The sequence below is a fragment of the Mesoplodon densirostris genome, chromosome 4, assembly GCF_025265405.1.
Source record: "Mesoplodon densirostris isolate mMesDen1 chromosome 4, mMesDen1 primary haplotype, whole genome shotgun sequence".
In the NCBI taxonomy this organism is placed as follows: domain Eukaryota; kingdom Metazoa; phylum Chordata; class Mammalia; order Artiodactyla; family Ziphiidae; genus Mesoplodon; species Mesoplodon densirostris.
In genome coordinates this window covers 117,779,308-117,799,503 of record NC_082664.1, presented here as the reverse complement: position 1 = coordinate 117,799,503, position 20,196 = coordinate 117,779,308, and the positions used below count along the sequence as shown (strand labels likewise).

Here is a 20,196-nt window from a genome sequence, read left to right as displayed (position 1 = left end):
TTTATTTCTTATTTATTTATTTTATTTTTGGCTGCATTGGGTCTTAGTTGCGGCACGCTGGGTCTTCATTGAGGCATGTGGGATCTTTCGTTGTGGCACACGCGTTTCTCTCTAGTTGTGGCGCACAGGCTCCAGGGTGCGTGGGCTCTGTAGTTTGTGGCATGCAGGCTCTCTAGTTGAGGCATGTGAACTCAGTAGTTGTTGTGCTCTGGCTTAGTTGCCCCGCGGCATGTGGGACCAGGGATCGAACCCATGTCCACTGCATTATAAGGCGAATTCTTTACCACTGGACCACCAGGGAAGTTCCAGGGTCTTAGGTCAGTCTTAGTCTCAGTTTTATCATTTGTAAGATAGGGATAATTATACCTACCCCACAGTGTGGTTGTAGGGACTAGAGAATACACACACACTTGTGCACAATACACTTTGCATCGTAATTAGTGTCATGTTTATATTTTAGTTATACTTAATGGGAATTAGATTGGCAAATGTTATTTTGCAGGTTTTTGAAAATGTTTATCATCAGTGAAATCTTGATTTATTTTCTTCCCTCAATTGCATAGAACGGAAAGATGCTGAAGGATGGGAAACTGTTCAGCGAGGAAGGCCTGTTCGTTCACGATCAACAGCAGTGATGCCAAAAGTTTCATTACCTACAGAAGCATTAAGGTCAAAGGATGACAGTGATAAAGAAAATGTACGTCTTTTACCTGACAAAAGTATTCAGAAAGGTGAATTTGTTGGAGGTGGACCTTCTAATACTATAGAATCTCGGCTCAAAGACTCATTACACTCATGTGATCATCCTCTTGCAGAGAGAACCCAGGTAGTACATTCTGAAAATCCTTTTATTGCTTTTTTATAAAGGGTATATATACATATGTTGGAATGTCTTAAGTTTTCTACTTCATTTTTTACTTTTTATTGTGAAAAATTTCAGATCTACAGAAAAGTTGCAAGAATAGAATAATGAACTCTCCTGTACCCTTTTCGTAGATAACCAGATTAACATTTTGCCACATTTTTTTCTCTGTTTACATATCACACACTCATACTGTATGCTAAACATTTGAGAGTAATGTGCAAACATCGTAACCATTCACCTTTAAATGCTATAGCATATATCTCTAAAGAACAAAGAAACTCTTTTACATAACCACACTATAATTATAAAATTTGGGGAATTTGACATTTATATAATATTGTTATCTAATTTATAGTCTGTATTTAAAAATTTCCAGTTGTCCCAATAATTTCTTCATAGAATTTTTTTCCATGATGCATGATCCAATCTAGAATCACACATTGTATTTGGCTTCGTTTCTTTAATATCTTTCACCAGGGACAGTTACTCAGCCTGTCTTTGTCTTTCATGACATTAATATTTTTGAAGTTTACATTGTGGGTTTTTTGTACAGTGTTCTTCAGTTTGTTTATTCATTATTCACTTTAGCTTATACATTTTTTTTTTTTTTTTTGCGGTATGCGGGCCTCTCACTGTTGTGGCCTCCCCCGTTGCGGAGCACAGGCTCCAGACGCGCAGGTTCCGGACGCGCAGGCTCAGCGGCCATGGCTCACGGGCCCAGCCGCTCCGCGGCATATGGGATCCTCCCAGACCGGGGCACGAACCCGTATCCCCTGCATCGGCAGGCGGACTCTCAACCACTTGCGCCACCAGGGAGGCCCAGCTTATACATTTTTGACAAAAATAAAGTGATTGTTCTTAGCCTCACATTTAAAGGCATATCATATCAATTTTCCCAAGTTTGTTAACTTTGATTACGTGGTAAAAATGTTGACCTCCTGCTTCATTTGTAATGTTATTTTAAATGGTGATTAAAGTAGAATAATTTTTCACTTACTCTACTTTTACTTCCTACAATTCGAGTATAGAGTGATTTATATTTAAATCATTCTTTAAAGTTAATATTCCCAGTACTCTTCTGTCAGTCCATTTGAAGTTTATTTTACTTACTCAGTTAAGCAAGGCATTTTTTTAAAAAACCAGGACTTTAAAAAATTTTTTATTTTATTATTATTATTATTTTTTTTTTGGCCACCCTGTATGGCATGTGGGATCTTAGTTCCCAGACCAGGGATTGAACCTGCACCCCCTGCGTTGGAAGCATGGAGTCTTAACCACCGGACCACCAGGAAAGTCCCAGCAATGCATTTTTAAAAGATACTTGTTTACAGAAAGATTTACGTTCAGTTAGTATGATTTTATGTAAAATGACTAATGAAATAAAAGAGAGATTCTTTGATAAGGTACAGGGACTAAGTAAAAAAGTTGTAAAATAGTTGTCATATTTCTCAGTCCAGAATAGTATCTGCCTTTTAAAATTCTCTCCTTTTACCTGTAGGATATTTATTTTTATTAGAAACTGTACTCAACTTCCATGTTTTTTCCCCTTAATGATAATGGCTCTTAATCCTACATTGTTCCTGATGTTTTATAACTCTTTAATGTATGTATGTTTTGTGCCCACATGAGATTGAAAGCTCCTTGTGGGCATTATCTTATGTTGCCTTTTAATTTCCCACAATATGGAGCAGAGTCATAGATACGCAGGAAGTAATCAGTACATAGTTGTCGGGTGAAACTTTAAGAAACTTTTAAATGTAGGTAAATTTGATGATGAAATCACTTTTTATATCACTTAACTAACATCTGGCATTCTTGGTACATGTAGTATATTTTAACTATAAAATTTAACAGTATAAAAATTATGCTGACTTTGTGTAATGAATAAACTTATGTGATTTTTTGAGGTTTTAGAAATAGTCTATACATAGAACTTTAGAGTAATTTGTGGTGGCCAAGCTAATTTTTTTTTTTTTTTTTTTTCTTTTTGCGGTATGTGGGCCTCTCACTGTTGTGGCCTCTCCCGTTGCGGAGCACAGGCTCCGGATGCGCAGGCCCAGCGGCCATGGCTCACGGGCCCAGCCGCTCCGCGGCATATGGGATCCTCCCAGACCGGGGCACGAACCCGTATCCCCTGCATCGGCAGGCGGACTCTTAACCACTTGCGCCACCAGGGAGGCCCCCAAGCTAATATTAATAATTGTTTTCTCCACTGTCATTCTGAAAATGGAATTAGCATTTTTACATATTTTTCAACATTATAGTTTAGCTTTGATTTTGTTATTTAAGTTGATATTGATTTTTTAATAAACAGGGTTGACTATATTGTGAAGATCAATAATGCTAATGTAAATATTACTGAGAAGATTATAAACCATGGTGACTGATGTATGGATAATGTTGATAGCAATATAAACATTGTGATGCAATTTGAATAATGCTTATGCTAAAATGAACACTTTGGGACACTTTAAAGTTCTAACCAATAGTAGGATTTTTAAAGTAGTTTATATGACTTGGCCAAGTTTAATATTTATATAAATACTATATCAAACTATGGTTTTTATAGCCACTGCACTGTTTATCTAATGTTTAAGTAGTGATGTGAGTAAGTTTTAAATTCACAATTTTAGATTTTAGTTCTTCTCTTTGGAGTTCATTACTCTGAATATAGTTGGAAAACATAGCGCCATTCTTTCTGTACTCTGTTAGAAAGTGAAAATAAAGGCTTGTTCCTATTCACTAAACTAGAAAGTTTTTTAAAAATGGGTATGTATTTGACTTCAGCAAAAGTTGTATTTGTTTAAATGGTTTTTACATTTCTGTTGGTTATGTGTTAAATATTCCTAAAGGGGAATGGAGAGCCTATTGAGGTCTAAAGAATATGAATTGCATGATGAAACTGCATGCTGACATATACTCTACTTTTTATGGTGTATTTCTCTTTTAGATCTGAGATTCGGTATTATGTGCTATGTGGATCTTTATGAAAGATGCTTCAAGGCTGTGTTAATGTTATCTAAAGAGAGCGAGTTTAATGTTTTTGAGTAAAATGCCCTGGAAGTACATATTTGGTGAAAAGTGCCTTCATTTGATATTAAAAACCATGTAAATACCTTTAGTTATTTGAATATAAGACAGAGTATTATACTTGTGGCTAGATTTCTTTTGTGAGGCATATAGGGTACTCATCAGGAATCAGCCTACTAAAATAAAATGTAATTACAATGTACATTGAGTAATTTGCTAAAGCACTTCAGACAGTGTCCTAAACATAGTAGATGTGCAAATAAAAATTGTGGCTGCTTAATGGTTTCTCTTCTTACACTTGAAACATACCAAAAAATGACTGAGTCGTCTGTCAGTCAATTGCTGCTTTACAGTTGATAGGTTAAGCAGAATCAGGTTTTCTAGAGCGAAATAAGTTGGTGAGTATTTTTTGTTATCTCTGATTCAATCTGTAATATGTTTTGTTAGTTCACAGTGAGTACACTGGATGATGTCAAGAACTCTGGCAGTAGTTTCTTACAAGACAATTCTGTGCAAACTTCTGAAATACCTGCCGTTCACATTGATATAGAGTGTGTTTCAGTTACTCAGCAAGCTGACACACCTGTGCAAGCAAGTGAAGACAAATTTTCAGAAGAGAAAGCAAGAATAGAAAGTGAAATGAATCCTTCAGATATTTCAAATGTGAGTGCTGCTAACTTGGTAAGAACAACTTATCGGATTTCTGAGTAAATATATTAAAGAGACATAAACCCCAATAATAAAAAATTGTAATGTATATTTCTCTACACTTTACAGGCACTTTTTAACATAGCATTTTATATATGTTATTTCATTTTAACATTTTATTCTTATAGCAATCTTTTGATATAGTTAAGTTTCTTCTTATTTTGTAGAGGAAGGAAATGAGACTGTGAGAATTAAATAACTTGCTCAAAATCATTCACTTTGTGTGTGATTTGATCACATGTTCTTTAGCATTAAGAAACTATCATAATAATGTTTTCTATGCAACATCTACCACTCTGATAGATGGGAAATTGTGCTTAATGAACTTAGCTTTAGGAATTCTCTTAACAGAGTACTTTAGACAGTTATAATCATTTGCTTGGAGTTGGTCTTTAAGATGAAATTTATTTATCATCGCTATTGCAGAATCTTTAAAAATGCATTGACTTAAAATTATTTATAGGTTTATGATTTTAGATGACTACTTAATTCTGCTCATGTCTTTCTCCTTCCCATTTTAGTATTAAGATACTTGGCCTGAGTATAATTCAGAATAGGTCATGCTGACTTTGTTTAAAAAGTAATTTTCGAAAGGAATAGGCACATATAAAGAGTTGTTGAGAAAAAATTCAAATTTAGTTGTTTTTCTTTTTTTGCAGTTGACAAGGAAATTTAGTTTTTTCTGAGATATACATTTTAAAGTAATAACTAGAAATATGACTTATAACATTATACCAGAACATATAAGATTTTTAGAAATTTCATGTAATGTCTGAAACATTTATATTAACATACTTCCATACAAATAACCCAAAGAAAGTTTAGTATTAGTTTTTGTTTGTTTGTTTCTTTCTTTATACTGCAGGTTCTTATTAGTCATCAGTTTTATACACATCAGTGTATACATGTCAATCCCAATCGCCCAATTCAGCACACCACCATCCCTGATGCACCACGGTTTTCCTCCCTTGGTGTCCATATGTTTGTTCTCTACATCTGTGTCTCAACTTCTGCCTTGCAAACTGGTTCATCTGTACCATTTTTCTAGGTTCCACATAAATGCGTTAATATATGATATTTGTTTTTCTCTTTCTGACTTACTTCACTCTGTATGACAGTCTCTAGGTCCATCAGTGTCTCAACGAATGACTCAATTTCATTCCTCTTTATGGCTGAGTAATATTCCATTGTATATATGTACCACAACTTCTTTATCCATTCATCTGTCGGTGGGCATTTAGGTTGCTTCCATGACCTGGCTATTGTAAATAGTGCTGCAATGAACATTGGGGTGCATGTGTCTTTTTGAATTATGGTTTTCTCTGGGTATATGCCCAGTAGTGGGATTCCTGGGTCGTATGGTAGTTCTATTTTTAGTTTTTTAAGGAACCTCCATACTGTTCTCCATAGTGGCTGTATCAATTTACATTCCCACCAACAGTGCAAGAGGGTTCCCTTTTCTCCGCACCCTCTCCAGCATTTGTTGTTTGTAGATTTTCTGATGATGCCCATTCTACCTGGTGTGAGGTGATACCTCATTGTAGTTTTGCTTTGCATTTCTCTAATAATTAGTGATGTTGAGCAGCTTTTCATGTGCTTCTTGGCCATCGGTATGTCTTTTTTGGAGAAATGTCTGTTTAGGTCTTCTGCCCATTTTTGGATTGGGTTGTTTGTTTCTTTAATATTGAGCTGCATGAGCTGTCTATATATTTTGGAGAGTAATCCTTTGTCCATTGATTCGTTTGCAAATATTTTCTCCCATTCTGAGGGTTGTCTTTTCATCTTGTATATGGTTTCCTTTGCTGTGCAAAAGCTTTGAAGTTTCATTAGGTCCCATTTGTTTATTTTTGTTTTTATTTCCATTACTCTAGGAGGTGGATCAAAAAAGATCTTGCTGTGATGTATGTCAAAGAGTGTTCTTCCTCTATTTTCCTCTAAGAGTTTTATAGTGTCCAGACTTACATTTAGGTCTTTAATCCATTTTGAGTTTATTTCTGTGTATGGTGTTAGAGAATATTCTAATTTCATTATTTTACATGTAGCTGTCCAGTTTTCCCAGCACCACTTATTGAAGAGACTGTCTTTTCTCCATTTTATATCTTTGCCTCCTTTGTCATAGATTAGTTGACCATAGGTGCGTGGGTTTATCTCTGGGCTTTCTATCTTGTTCCATTGATCTGTGCGTCTGTTTTTGTGCCAGTATCATATTTCCTTGATTACTGTAGCTTTGTAGTATAGTCTCAAGTTACAGAGTTTGACTCCTCCAGCTCCGTTTTTTTCCCTCAAGACTGCTTTGGCTATTCGGGGTCTTTTGTGTCTCCATACAAACTTTAAGATGATTTGTTCTAGTTCCGTAAAAAATGCCATTGGTAACTTGATAGGGATTGCATTGAATCTGTAGATTGCTTTGGGTAGTATAGTCATTTTCACAATGTTGATTCTTCCAATCCAATAACATGGTATATCTCTCCATCTGTTGGTATCATCTTTAATTTCTTTTTCAGTGTCTTATACTTTTCTGCATACAGGTCTTTTGTCTCCCTAGGTAGGTTTATTCCTAAGTATTTTATTCTTTTTGTTGCAATGGTAAGTGGGAGTGTTTCCATAAATTCTCTTTCAGATTTTTTATCATTAGTGTATAGGAAATGCAAGAGATTTCTGTGCATTAATTTTATATCCTGCAACTTTACCAAATTCATTGATTAGCTCTAGTAGTTTTCTGGTGGCATTTTTAGGATTCTCTGTGTATAGTATCATGTCATCTGCAAACAGTGACAGTTTTACTTCTTTTCCAATTTGTATTCCTTTTATTTCTTTTTCTTCTCTGATTGCTGTGGCTAGGACTTCCAAAAGTATATTGAATAATAGTGGTGAGAGTGGACATCCTTGTCTCATTCCTGATCTTAGAGGAAATGCTTTCAGTTTTTCACCATTGAGAATGATGTTTGCTGTGGGTTGGTCGTATATGGCCTTTATTATGTTGAGATACGTTCCCTCTATGCCCACTTTCTGGAGAGTTTTTATCATAAATGGGTGTTGAATTTTGTCAGAAGGCTTTTCTTCATCTATTGAGATGATCATATGGTTTTTATTCTTCAGTTTGTTAATATGGTGTATCACATTGATTGATTTGCATATATTGAAGAATCCTTGCATCCCAGGGATAAATCCCACTTGATCATGGTGTATGATCCTTTCATTGTGTCTTTGGATTCTGTTTGCTAGTATTTTGTTGAGGATTTTTGCATCTATATTCATCAGTGATATTGGTCTGTGATTTTCTTTTTTTGTAATATCTTTGTCTGGTTTTGGTAACAGGGTGATAGTGGCCTCATTAAATGAGTTTGGCAGTGTTCCTCCCTCTGTAATATTTTGGAAGAGTTTGAGAAGAATGGGTGTTAGCTTTTCTCTAAATGTTTGATAGAATTCAGCTGTGAAGCCATCTGGTCCTGGACTTTTGTTTGTTGTAAGATTTTTAATCACAGTTTCAAATTCATTACTTGTGATTGGTCTGTTCATATTTTCTGTTTCTTCTTGGTTCAGTCTTGGAAGGTTATACCTTTCAAAGAATTTGCCCATTTCTTCCAGGTTGTCCATTTTATTGGCATAGAGTTGCTTGTAGTAGTCTCTTAGGATGCTTTGTATTTCTGTGGTGTCTGTTGTAACTTCTCCTTTTTCATTTCTAATTTTATTGATTGGAGTCCTTTCCCTCTTTTTCTTCATGAGTCTGTCTAATGGTTTATCAATTCTGTTTATCTTCTCAAAGAACCAGCTTTTAGTTGTATTGATCTTTGCTATTGTTTTCTTTGTTTCTATTTCCTTTATTTCTGCTCTGATATGTATGATTTCTTTTGTTCTGCTAACTTTGGGTTTTGTTTGTTATTCTTTCTCTAGTTCCTTTAGGTGTAAGTTTAGATTGTTTACTTGAGATTTTTCTTGTTTCTTGATGTAGGCTTGTATAGCTATAAACTTCCCACTTAGAACTGCTTTTGCTGCATCCCATAAGTTTTGGATCCTCGTGTTTTCATTGTCATTTGTCTCTAGGTATTTTTTGATTTCCTCTTTGATTTCTTCAGTGATCTCTTGGTTGTTTAGTAACGTATTGTTTAGCCTCCGTGTGTTTGTGTTTTTTATTTCTTTTTCCCTGTAATTCGTTTCTAATCTCATAGCGTTGTGGTCAGAAAAGATGCTTGATATGATTTCAATTTTCTTAAATTTACTGAGGCTTGATTTGTGACCCAAGATTTGATCTATCCTGGAGAATGTTCTGTGCGCACTTGAGAAGAAAGTGTAATGTGTTGTTTTTGGATGGAATGTCCTGTAAATGTCAATTAAATCTATCTGGTCTATTGTGTCATTTAAAGCTTCTGTTTCCTTATTTATTTTCATTTTGGATGATCTGTCCATTGGTGTAAGGGAGGTGTTAGTGTCCTCCACTATTATTGTGTTACTGTCAATTTCCTCTTTTATAGCTGTTAGCAGTTGTCTTATGTATTGAGGTGCTCCTGTGTTGGGTGAATATATATTTATAATTGTCATATCTTCTTCTGAGGTTGATCGCTTGATCATTATATAGTGTCCTTCCTTGTCTCTTGTAACATTCTTTATTTTAAAGTCTATTTTATCTGATATGAGTATAGCTACTGAAGCTTTCTTTTGGTTTCCATTTGCATGGGATATCTTTGTTCATCACCTCACTTTCAGACTGTATGTGTCCCTAGGTCTGAAGTGGGTCTCTTGTAGACAGCATATATATGGGTCTTGTTTTTGTATCCATTCAGCACACCTGTGTCTTTTGGTTGGAGCATTTAATCCATTCACATTTAAGGTAATTATTGATATGTATGTTCCTATGACCGTTTTCTTAATTGTTTTGGGTTTGTTTTTGTAGATCCTTTTCTTCTCTTGTGTTTCCCACTTAGAAAAGTTTCTTTAGCATTTGTTGTAGAACTGGTTTGGTGGTGCTGAATTCTCATAGCTTTTGCTTGTCTGTAAAGCTTTTGATTTCTCCATCGAATCTGAATGAGATCCTTGCTGTGTAGGGTAATCTTGGTTATAAGTTCTTCCCTTTCATCACTTTAAGTATATCATGCCACTCGCTTTTGGCTTGTAGAGTTTCTGCTGAGAAATCAGCTGTTAACCTCATGGAGTTCCCTTGTATGTTATTTGTCATTTTTCCCTTGCTGCTTTCAATAATTTTTCTTGTCTTTAATTTTTACCAACTTGATTACTATGTGTCTCGGCGTGTTTCTCCTTGGGTTTACCCTGCATGGGACTCGCTGCGCTTCCTGGACTTGGGTGGCTATTTCCTTTCCCACGTTAGGAAGTTTTTGACTATAGTCTCTTCAGATATTTTCTCTGGTCCTTTCGCTCTCTCTTCTCCTTCTGGGACCCCTATAATGCAAATGTTGTTGCGTTTAATCTTGTCCTAGAGGTCTCTTAGGCTGTCTTCATTTCTTTTCATTCTTTTTTCTTTATTCTGTTCCACAGTGGTGAATTCCACCATTCTGTCTTCCAGGTCACTTATCTGTTCTTCTGCCTCAGTTATTCTGCTATTGATTCCTTCTAGTATAGTTTTCATTTCAGTTATTGTATTGTTCATCTGTTTGTTTGTTCTTTAATTCTTCTAGGTCTTTGTTAAACATTTCTTGCATCTTCTCAATCTTTGCCTCCATTCTTTTTCTGATGTCCTGGATCATCTTCACTATCATTATTCTGAATTCTATTTCTGGAAGGTTGCCTATCTCCACTTCATTTAGTTGTTTTTTTGGGGTTTTATCTTGTTCCTTCATGTGTTATGTAGCCCTCTGCCTTTTCATCTTGTCTATCTTTCTGTGAATGTGGTTTTTGTCCCACAGGCTGCAGGATTGTAGTTCTTCTTTCTTCTGCTGTCTGCCCTCTGGTGGATGAGGCTATTTAAGAGGCTTGTGTATGTTTCCTGTTGGGAGGGACTGGTGATGGATACAGCTGACTGTTGCTCTGGTGAGCAGAACTCAGTAAAACTTTAATCTGCTTGACTGCTGATGGGTGGGGCTGGGTTCCCTCCCTGTGATTGTTTTGCCTGAGGTAACCGAACACTGGAGCCTACCTGGGCTCTTTGGTGGGGCTAATGACAGACTCTGGGAGGGCTCACGCCAAGGAGTACTTCCCAGAACTTTTGCTGCCAGTGTCTTTGTCCCCACGGTGAGCCACAGCCCCGCCTCCCCCCCACCCCCGCCTCTGCAGGAGACCCTCCAACACAAGCAGGTAGGTCTGGTTCAGTTTCCCCTGGGGTCACTGCTCCTTCCCCTGTGTCCCGATGCACACACTACTTTTTGTGTGCCCTCCAGTAGTGGAGTCTCTGTTTCCCCCAGTCCTGTCGAAGTCCTGCAATCAATTCCCACTAGGTTTCAAAGTTTGATTCTCTAGGAATTCCTCCTCTGGTTGCCGCACCCCCAGGTTGGGAAGCCTGACATGGGGCTCAGAACCTTCACTCCAGTGGGTGGACTTCTGTGGTATAAGTGTTCTCCAATCTGTGAGTCACCCACCCAGCAGTTATGGGACTTGATTTTACTGTGATTGCACCCCTCCTATCTTCTCATTGTGGCTTCTCCTTTGTCTTTCTATGTCGGGTATCTTTTTTGGTGAGTTCCAGTGTCTTCCTGTATATGATTGTCCAGCAGTTAGTTGTGATTCTGGTGTTCTTGCAAGAGGGAGTGAGAGTGCGTCCTTCTTCTCTGCCATCTTGGTTCCTCTTCCTACACTCCAAATTTAGTTTTTAATTGGCCACCGTATACTATAACTTCTTTTTAAACTGAATGCCTCATCATGTTGAAAGATGATAGCAGCAGATGATATTAGGCCAAATTATACATTTTAGTGAGAGAATAAGATTAGATACAGATGAAATTTTATATGGTTTATGGGAAAAATAAGAGTTACAGTAATAAGAAAAACAAATATTTAGATTCCTTTATAAAGGCATAAAGGGCAATTTTTTTAATTAGATTTTTTAGTGTGAATGTTTTTTTTTTTTTTTTTTTTTTTTCCGGTATGCGGGCCTCTCACTGTTGTGGCCTCTCCCGTTGCGGAGCACAGGCTCCGGACGCGCAGGCTCAGCGGCCATGGCTCACGGGCCCAGCCGCTCCGCGGCATATGGGATCCTCCCAGACCGGGGCACGAACCCGTATCCCCTGCATCGGCAGGCGGACTCTCAACCACTGCGCCACCAGGGAGGCCCTAGTGTGAATGTTTTAAAGGTTAAATAATTTATGATCATGTACATAGTGGGTTTAATGTATGGGTAGAAATTGGTCGTATTTATATTTTTGTTTTCATAGCTAGCTGTCTTATTAAATTATTTATTTTGCGAATGGATTCTATGAGAATCAAATTTCAAAAGAGGAAAAAGATCCTATACTTAAATAAGCATAAAATAATTATTTAAAAATTCTTTTCTCATCATTTTTATTTTGATCAAATAGGTAAAATAAGCTTATGGTAGAGTATTAAAAACCCTTGGTTATTTTGAGAATGACATTTACATACTTGAATTAAAATCACTTCTGCTTTACATATGAATATTAGCATATCCTTAGAGGTCTTAAAGGAATTTTAACTAAAGTAAGATTTTGAGAAAATTTTATTTTATTTTTTATTTTTTTATTTGTCTTGGCACGGATACTTCTGTGGGTTGCTCCAGATAAGCATGTCATTGTTTAGGTTCTAAGTAGAGGGTTATAGAGAATTGCTGCAGTGTTGAGAAAATTTTCTTTTTTTCCCCCAATATAGTATTGTCACATACATGGTTCAACTAAAAAAATCTGTAGTTCTCTTATTTAACAGAAACCTAAGCAAAAAATGACTGTAAGAATTTATAATAATAAAATTTATTTATTAAACATAAAGAACCCTTTATATTTAAGGTCCACTTTTGCCAACATTGTAAAAATGTGCTGATGTAAATCCTAGCTACCATGGATTTATATTTTTTTAGATTTACTGAAATTACAAATTGTAATGAAAATTTAGAAATTTAAAAAATGATTATGTATGCAGATATGTATTTGAATTTCGCAGTGTGAAAATAGTAGAAGTTGTATATGGATAATTGAATCATTATTTCATTTGTAAGCTCTGTTACTCTGTTAAAATCTTTTTAGGTCTTAAGAGGTGAAATAGAAATGTTCTCTGGAGAAGATAAAATTGAGAAGGAAATAGGCTTATGTGAGAACTTACTTTCTGCAAAGTTAAATATATTCAACTTTAATAGTTTTTTTTAATCGTTGTTAGGTATGATGTTTGTGTCGCACCTTAACAAGTTAGTTTCTATAATATTCTAGAGTTTACATAGAAAAAGCTTATGATGCAAAGAAATAGTCTGTCATCTAAACTCTCTCACCCCATTCTTTTCCCCAGGGACAATCTTGTATGTTTTGAGGGGGCAGAGTATCGACAGCAGAAATGAAGTGGGGAGGGGAAGCTTTAAAAAGGATACCCATGTCTAGGCTCCACTCCAGACCAATTCAGTAATAAGCCGAAGCTCAAGCACTTATATTTTTAATACCTTTATTGAGGTGTTATTGATTTTCAGTAAACTTCACATATTTAAGATATACACATTGATATATTTTGACATGTGTTTATACCTGTGAAATCATCACTACAATCAAGATAATGAAAGTATCGATTGCCTCCAAAAGTTTTCACTTTCTCTTTTGTAATCCCTCCTTTCTGCTCTTCCCTATTTCCCCTTCCCAGGGTTATCACTATTCTGCTGTTACTACATATTAATTAGCATTTTAAGAACTTTCTGTATATGGAATAATGTAATCTTTGTTTAGCTTCTTTCACTCAGCATAATTATTTTGAGATTCATCCGTGTAGTTGTGTATATTAAAAGTTCCTTCTTTTTTTATTGTCTTTAGGAGTACTCTGTTGTATGCATGTAACTCAGTATGTTCATCCATTCAATTGTTGACAGATGTTTGAGTTGTTGCCAGTTTCTCTATTATGAATAAAGGCACCATGAACGTTTGTCTTTGTTTTGTACATATGTTTTCATTTCTCTTGGGAAAATATCTAGGTCAGTTTTGTTGATAATATTGTTCAGGTCTCCTTTGCCAATTTTCTGTACTTGTTCTATCAGTTGAGAGAGGGGTATTGAAATCTCTGCATATATCTGTGGGACTACTTTTTTTAAGCCAACTTTATTGAGATATAATTTACATAACATACAGTTTATCCATTTAAAGTGTACAGTGCAGTGTTTTTTAGTATATTCACAGAGTTGTGCAGACATCACCATAATTAGTTTTAGAACACTTCCATCACTACAAAAAGAAACCTAGTGCCCATTAGCAGTCCTCCCTTTCACCCTACCCTCCCAGCCCTATACAACTACTAATCTGTCTTTTGTCTCTATAGATTTGCCTGTTCTGGAGATTTCATAGAAGTGGAATACAATATGTGGTCTTTGTGAATGGTTTCTTTCACTAGGCGTATTGTTTTCAAGTTTCATTCGTGTTTAAGCCTGTATCAGTATTTCATTCCTTTTTATGCCCAAATAATATTCCACTGTTTGAAAAATGTGGAATATACCACATTTTATCCATTCATCAGTTGATGGACATTTAGGTTTTCTCCACTTTTTAGAATTTATGAATAATGCTGCTTTAAATATTTGTGTACAAGTTTTTGTGTGAACATATGGTTTCATTTCTCCTGGGTATACATCTAGGAATGGAATTGTTGGGTCGTATGGTAACTTTACATTTAACCTTTGTGAGAAACTAACAGACTGTTTTCTGAAGTAACTACATCATTTTACATTCCCATTAAGTTTATTTTGTTTTGTAATTCTATCAGTTTTTGCTTCTTTTATTTTGAAGGTCTATTATTAAGTTCATAAACCTTTAGGATTATTTTGTCTTCTTAGTGAATTAACAGTTTATCATTAGGAAATGACCTTCTTTATTCCTTGTCATATTTTTTGCTCTGAAATCTACTGTCTGATATTAGTACTTCAACTTTCTTTTGGTTAGTGGTAGTATGGTAGCTCTTTTATTTGTAATTTGTTTATATTCTCATATTTAAATTAGGTTTCTTATGGGCAGCATGTGGTTTGGGGTCTTGCTTTTATCCAATTTGAGTCTCTATTTCCCTGTAATGTGATTATTGATATGGTTCCTTTAAATCTACCATCTTATTGTTTTTCTCTTTGACTCATCTGTTCTTCATCCCCTTTTTCTCCCATCTTTTTGATTAATTTTCTTTTATAATTTATCTTCTTTGTTGGCTTAGTAGCCATAAATATTTGTTATTTCACTGTTTGCTTTAGGGCTTATAGTATACATATTTAGCTTTTTATAGGGATTTATTAATTAATAATTCTGATGCATATATTTGTATTACATAATGCTAATGCATAATTTTAAGTAAGGTATATATGTTCAGAAAGTGTCATCACCAGTACGGCATAATTTCTTTTTTATATTCCCTTTAAAGTATAATGTTTTTCTTTTGTTTTTCAAATATTTGACCTGTAAATGTTTTGAATTTTGGTGCTCAAATGAAATTCACACTTTATTATTAATAACAATAACTATTATTTATACAACTTCACAGTTTGTCATACACAGCAGTTTGGTAAAAAGGTCTCATGGATTATTGTATCATTTTATGGAATATAAAATAGTCTTTTGCTTTTAAGAAATTTCTGAGTCATACAACTGGACCCCAAGTTTTATAATTCTAGATCAATGCTATTTTTATATATACTATTTATGATTAGAACATAAAGAAATAATTACTTAACTTTCCAGTCAACTGATGATTCTTCTTTTTGTTTGTTTTTAACTTTATATAGTCTATGGCAGAAGTTCTTGCTAAAAAGGAAGAGCTAGCAGATCGTCTAGAAAAGGCCAATGAAGAAGCCATTGCTAGTGCTATTGCTGAAGAGGAACAGTTAACTAGAGAAATTGAAGCTGAAGAAAACAATGATATCAGTATTGAAACTGACAATGACAGTGATTTTTCTGTGAGCTTTTAGAATTTTTATTCTCTGGGTGATTGAGACTTATATGATAAACAATAGCAAGTCTTTTTTTAAGCACTTTACCATTACTAAGTGTTTTTATATATAATGCAATTGACACGTTGGAAGTTGTTTTCTCATTTTATAAATCAAGAAAATGAGTCTCAGAGTAAGTAAATACGCAACATTTCTCAGATTATAATTGTATAGATTGAAGAAGAATCGAAGATATATTTTTCCTTCTGCTAATAAAAAGCAAATGATACATTGCCTTGCTATCACTAGGTGCTCAGGATATATATGTTGATGAGGGATTTCTTAAAGAATAAAAGTAATCATGAATGTTTGCAATGTCTTCCTATTAAATTTTAATGCCCCACAAATACTTTTTAGCTCTTCTGATGTGTGCTCTAAATATGTCAGAATTTATGTAGTAATAGTTTAAATCCAATAGTTTTCTTTTAAAATTACTTGGTTTGTCTCTGCTGTTAATGGCAGGTAGGTTAGTCTTCCTCTTAAAATGTATAGGCTGTGGTATTTTTAACTTGGTAATTATTGTGACTGTAAGAAGTATGTAACTTTTTTCTGGTTTTGGACTGTTTGCTAAATGAAATATATGAGCAATAGGTAGGAAAATTTCATATATAGTTCATTTTATAAGGTTATAATTGGTTCAAATATTTGTTACTCAATTTTTCTTATTACATTTTAGGCCAGCATGGGCAGTGGAAGTGTATCTTTCTGTGGTATGTCTATGGATTGGAACGATGTCCTTGCAGATTATGAAGGTATTACATGTTTGTATGTTTGTGTGTGTGTGTTGTATGTATAGGTAGAGGGGTATAAAATAGACTATGGGGTTTTTCTGTAAAATAAATAAGAGTGGGATGCCTTTTAAAAGTCTGTTGTCAAATGTTCGTTTTATAGAATTATGTGGTTAAACAATAGCAGTTTTCTTTTTTCTGAAAACAGCTCGTGAATCTTGGCGCCAAAATACATCCTGGGGGGATATTGTAGAGGAGGAACCTGCTAGACCTCCAGGACATGGAATTCACATGCATGAAAAACTTTCCTCACCATCTCGTAAAAGGTCTGGCCTTTGAAATTTAATTTGAAATGTTTCACAGGAAGGGAACTAGATGTTCTTGACTATTAAATGGAGTTACTACATACTATTTTAAGGTACATTATTCAACACATTTCCAGATTCTTTGAAAAGTGACAATGTTTCTGTGAAATTTTAGGCCAAAGTTAGTTTTGTATATTTTTTATATTTATTTTAAGAACTTTGAAGACTAAAGAAGATATTATTGACTTTATCATGTAAACATTTGTGTCTCTTGTCCATTTATTTGTACTAATAGAACAATTGCAGAATCTAAGAAGAAACATGAAGAAAAACAAATGAAAGCACAGCAGCTAAGGGAAAAGTTACGCGAAGAGAAAACATTAAAGCTTCAGAAATTGTTAGAAAGGGTGAGTTTTAATTTTTAGGGAAGTATGATTGCCTTAAATTGATGGGCTTATTTTCAACTTGACTTCTTCTGGTTTGAGAGAAGCTAAAAGAACAATAAAAATAAATTTACTAGGAAACAAAAGCATTTCTATCTACTGAGTTACAGAAATCTACCTGTTAAAGAAAGAAAACAGAATTTATCATTCCTAAAAAAGCTGGTAAATTGATGTTTTGCTGAGTTCGCATGGATTATTAAAGCTGCGCTTTGTCTTTTGCCATTTTCAGTGGGGGTTTCCTTGGGGAGTCTTGTGCAAAGTGTTCAATGAATTGGTAGGACAGTTTTGAGCTTGAGATGATCAGATTTGAATAAGTGGGGCACTAATTAGATTTATGGAAGAGATTCTTGGAGTATTTAGAGCAGTGTAACTTCTGGTCAGTGTAGTGAAAGAACATGGGCTCTGGAGATGGCCAATCAGGTGAAATCCTGGTTTGAACCACATAATAGGATATGATGCCCTGGGCAAATTACTTAACAATACTGCCTTTTAATTTCTTTATCCATAAAATGACAATTATCATTGTTAACCAGTTGTGATGATGAAAGTGGCAAGTAAGTAAAACAGTAGCATGTTGCTCGGGTGGCTGTTGCTCAGTATATGGTCGTTCTTATTGTTAGTTACACAGAGAAGACATGAGTATTGTATTAGTTATATGTGCTGTGTAACAAAGGACCTCAAGACTTAGCAGCTTAAAACAATACACATTTTCACTTAAAACAACTGCTCACAGTTTCTTGGGCATGGAAACCACCAGGAGTGGCTTGTGTTGTTATTTCTTTGTTCAGAGTCTCTCCTGAGGTTGCAGTCAAGCTGTTGTCTGGGGCAGCAGTCATTTGGAGCGGAAGGATCCACTTCCAAACTCTCATATGGTTATTGGCAGGCCTGGATTCCTCTTTAGCAGTTGGCTATGGACCTCAGTATCTTGCCATGTGGGTCTTTCCATAGCCTGATGTTCTTACAACATGGCTACTTTTCCCACAGAGTAATCTGAGAGAAGACGAGAAAGAGAGAGAGTGAACAAGTGAGCTGCCAAAACGGAAGCTGCACTGTCTTTTATAACCTAATCTCGGAAGTGATATACCATCACTTTTGCTGAATTGTATTGGTCATGATCCTGATACAGTGTTGGAGGGAAATACACAAGCAAAGGTCTGATTACCAGGTGGCTGGGATCATTTGGAGCCATCTTGGAGTCTGTGTACTAACAGACTCCATCTTGGAGTCTGTATACCTAACACAGCATGACAGAAGATAGGTAACCGTTATAGTATAGGTGAACTCCTTTGTTACCTTCTGGTCCTAGAAAGGAGGACTAATATGCCTAGGTTAAAAATATTTGCATTACTTGTATTTGTTTTAAAATTGGGAAAAATAATTGGACCAAATAATTTGAATGTAAAAATGAGGTGGCGGGCTTCCCTGATGGCGCAGTGGTTGAGAGTCCGCCTGCCGATGCAGGGGACGCAAGTTCGTGCCCCGATCCCGGAAGATCCCACATGCCGCGGAGCGGCTGGGCCCGCGAGCCATGGCCGCGGAGCCTGTGTGTCCGGAGCCTGTGCTCCGCAACGGGGGAGGCCACAGCAGTGAGAGGCCCGCGTACAGCAAAAAAAAAAAAAAAAAAAAAAATGAGGTGGCATAAGATTCTCCTTAGTACAGTAGTTGGCTGGGAAAGGAAGAAAATCTGTAATTTTTCTCTTCGCCTGAATCTCAAGAATTTAATTATTTTAATCAAGATTTTAATCATTTAGATTGAATAGATCAAATATGAAAAACAGTCTCCATGTCATGGGGTTCTATAAGAGTTAATATATTATTTCACTTTAAGCTTTAGAAAAATGTTCTAACACAATTATAATTTCCCTTCTTAGTGTGTTTTTAATACAAATAAAATTATATACTTTATTTTCTCACTGTGTAATATAATCTCCAGATACTCATGCAAACAAAATAGTAAATTCTTGAAATTGTACAAGACGTTAGAGATTCTCTGGTTTAATTCTCCCATCAATGTAGGTATCCCTTCAATTAATTTAAATGATAAATCCCACCTTCAATTTATATAATGAGTTATTGTTTCAACAGTATTCTATACATATATGGTCTCATCTGGTCACCACAATTCCTCTGTGAGGCACACAGAGTTGAACAGATCCTGAACCCCATTTAAAAAAAAATTATTTTATTTATTTATTTTTGGCTGCCTTGGGTCTTCGTTGCAGTGCACGGGCTTCCCACTGCGATGTCTTCTCTTGTTGTGGAGCACAGGCTCCAGGCATGTGGGCTTCAGTAGTTGTGGCGTGCGGGCTCAGTAGTTGTGGCTCTTGGGCTCTAGAGCACAGGCTCAGTAGTTGTGGTGCACGGGCTTAGTTGCTCCGCGGCATGTGGGATTTTCTCAGACCAGGAATCGAACCCATGTCTCATGCATTGGCAGGCAGATTCTTAGCCACTGCGCCACAAGGGAAGTCCCCCTGAACCCCATTTTATAGATGTGAAAACTGAATCTAGGAGAGGCTAAGGGCTGTTTCCAATGTCACATGACCAATAATTTGCAGAGCTAGTTACCAATATCACATAACCAATAATTTGCAGAGCTAGAGCTTTAAGGACCTGTTCCTAGCTCCTAATCCAGTACTGTTTCTGCATCATACTTTTTTAGGTGGTTAAATACATTATTATTTAGCTAAAATTCAACTGAAATGTTAGTTTTCTTCCCATTCATGTTGAGCCAACATTGATTTTCTATAATTTATTCTTATTGGTGCAGGTTCTGATTTCTTGGAGCACAGGACAAGTCTTTTACTTCTCCTATTTGATATTGTTTTAAGGAAGTAAAGGGAGCTAACGTAATTATCCTTCTATAGTCAAAACTCTCTGTTCCTTCAGAGAATGTTTCTTATGCAAACATTTATTTTTCAAACTTCTCACCTTTTTTTCAATTTCTAGGATAAAATTATCTGTCTTGAATTTGGGTTATAGAGCCATTAATGTTTATAAGGATAAGACATATACACTATTTTCATTTTTAAGTGTGCTCATAGCACAGTATAATAATAACAGCAAATAT

At 35.5% G+C, this 20,196-nt stretch overlaps 1 protein-coding gene across 10 annotated transcripts in view; it reads left to right on the top strand.

The window, feature by feature from the left end:
* Positions 1-20,196, top strand: part of SCAPER (S-phase cyclin A associated protein in the ER) — a 498,644-nt gene that overhangs the window by 163,846 nt on the left and 314,602 nt on the right. For 6 of the 10 annotated variants that reach the window (XM_060096948.1, XM_060096953.1, XM_060096952.1 and 3 more), the window contains 6 exons: positions 564-826; positions 4,343-4,576; positions 15,450-15,620; positions 16,330-16,405; positions 16,569-16,707; positions 16,982-17,093. In XM_060096948.1, the coding sequence (XP_059952931.1) occupies positions 564-826; positions 4,343-4,576; positions 15,450-15,620; positions 16,330-16,405; positions 16,569-16,707; positions 16,982-17,093 (995 nt within the window). The remainder of the gene's footprint in view (positions 1-563; positions 827-4,342; positions 4,577-15,449; positions 15,621-16,329; positions 16,406-16,568; positions 16,708-16,981; positions 17,094-20,196) is intronic. The other 4 variants (XM_060096954.1, XM_060096951.1, XM_060096949.1 and 1 more) reach the window with 4 other exon arrangements.